Below are 1,901 nucleotides of genomic sequence, written 5' to 3' on the forward strand. Positions count from 1 at the left end.
TATACAGAACAAACAAAGACACATACAAAGAGGTTTAAACCATTTATATTGTAAACTACTCATTAAACACGGGGAAAGATGTAAGCCCCTGATTTATCTGTGCAAATACAGTGTTCAAGTTAAAATAAGATAACATTTATTTGTCCAGCACAAAGAAACTGATGTGTCACACAAGCAAAAAGATGGAAATAGATATGATAAATATGACCTTACATGAAACTAGAAGACTGTATTATGAGCATCTATTGTATAATATGGACCAAACAAAACAAAAATATATTTAATGTGTTAGAAGTGTACTGAAGCAGAAATAACTTCAAATAAAATGAATAGATAAGGGAGTTGCAATAAGTAATTAAATCCAAAAATTGCTCTGGAATGAAACTGGCCAATTAACAATATTGATGTCTTGATATTAGATGCAAATCCGGTATTTAGAAGCAAACATAAAGTTATGATGACAATAAATCACATTAACTCCTCTCTTCTCACCACAGCGGCCAAAGAGTGCAAAGCTGGAGAGTTTCGTTGTGCCAATGGCCAGTGTATATCCAAGACCTTCATCTGCGACAATGACAACGACTGCTCGGATGGCTCAGATGAGGTTTCCTGCCCCAAACCCAAATGCAGCGCTCGGTCCTTCCAGTGCAACAACTCAGTGTGTGTGCCAGCCTTGTGGCGCTGCGATGGAGACAAGGACTGTGCCGACGGGTCTGACGAGTGGCCGCAGACCTGTGCCGGAGAGCAGCCAGGCAAGACGGCGGCGCCCTGCTCGCGCCACGAGTTTCAGTGTGCAAATGGGGAGTGTATCCACAGTAGCTGGCAGTGTGATGAAGGCGCGGACTGTGGGGATGGATCGGACGAGGTCAACTGCAGTGAGTTGGCTTTTTTGGGCATTTTCTCATTCCATCCATCTTCTCTTCTGCAAACCTGTTCTCCTCTAATAAATCTTCTGACTCATTCATCGAGTTCTTTTTATAGAAAACTGAGCCTGACAGATGTAGCCTATTCATGCTTGAGCATACATAAAATCCTGTTGTCATCCACGGTCACCTGCACACACTCACTATCATCAATATTGACACAAGATCCACAATAAAGCACGTCAGGGATGATTTTCTCCTCATTCTATGTCATCTCATTCTTCTTCCCATTACTGTTCGTCACCTCTCACTCTCTCTCTCTGTCTCTTTTTGACTCATTTGTCATCTCTTTGTAGGTCGTCCTAGTTGTCGTCCAGATGAGTTCCAGTGTAATGACGGCTCCTGTATCCATGGCAGCCTCCAGTGTGACAATAAGGCCGACTGCAGAGACCTCAGTGATGAGATTGGCTGCCACATAGGTGACTCTTCAGCCACACACTTGTATACTGAAGCTAATATTTTGTATCTTAGGGCCCATTGAAAAGTCCTCAGGTCTTTGCACTGCAGTTTCATATCCTTAGATTATAATTAAATCCATACTCCCCTGTTCTCCCCCACAGAAAATGTATGTGAAGGCCCAACCAAGTTCAAATGTGGCAGCGGGGAGTGTATCAGCATGGTGAAGGTGTGTGACACACAGAGAGACTGCAGGGACTCGTCAGATGAACCTGTCAAAGAGTGTGGTAAGTCAAGTCTTATTTAACCATCCACCTAAGAGCCAAAAATCTTCAGACTGGGAAGTGTGTTAGAGTATGTGTATACACTCAGCTCCACTGCTGCTTGGAGAGAAAGAGAAGAGTGAAACCACATCACAGCGTGGAAAATATGATTGGACCAGTTATAGCCAAGCTACTGGCCTAGATAGTTTGTGGTTTGAATGAGTGAGTTCATTGTCAATTTGAGCTACCATTAGGAAAATGGTTGTGTCTGCTTCTCCACAGGCAATAATGAATGTTTGACCGAAAATGGCGGCTGCTC

General features: G+C 43.1%; 1 protein-coding gene across 1 annotated transcript; it reads left to right on the top strand.

The window, feature by feature from the left end:
- Positions 1-123: 123 nt before the first annotated feature.
- Positions 124-1,897, top strand: LOC111662833 (uncharacterized; the record flags this gene model as incomplete). The annotated part of the gene is made up of 4 exons (XM_023416822.2): positions 124-875; positions 1,220-1,342; positions 1,484-1,606; positions 1,865-1,897. Coding segments are annotated over exons 1-4 (700 nt in total), but the record flags the coding sequence as incomplete, so codon positions are not given.
- Between the last annotated feature and the right edge of the window lie 4 nt (positions 1,898-1,901).

This window comes from Seriola lalandi, unplaced genomic scaffold, assembly GCF_002814215.2.
Source record: "Seriola lalandi dorsalis isolate HSWRI2012SDOR001 ecotype SW California unplaced genomic scaffold, Sedor1 jcf7180002000725, whole genome shotgun sequence".
Lineage (NCBI taxonomy): Eukaryota > Metazoa > Chordata > Actinopteri > Carangiformes > Carangidae > Seriola > Seriola lalandi.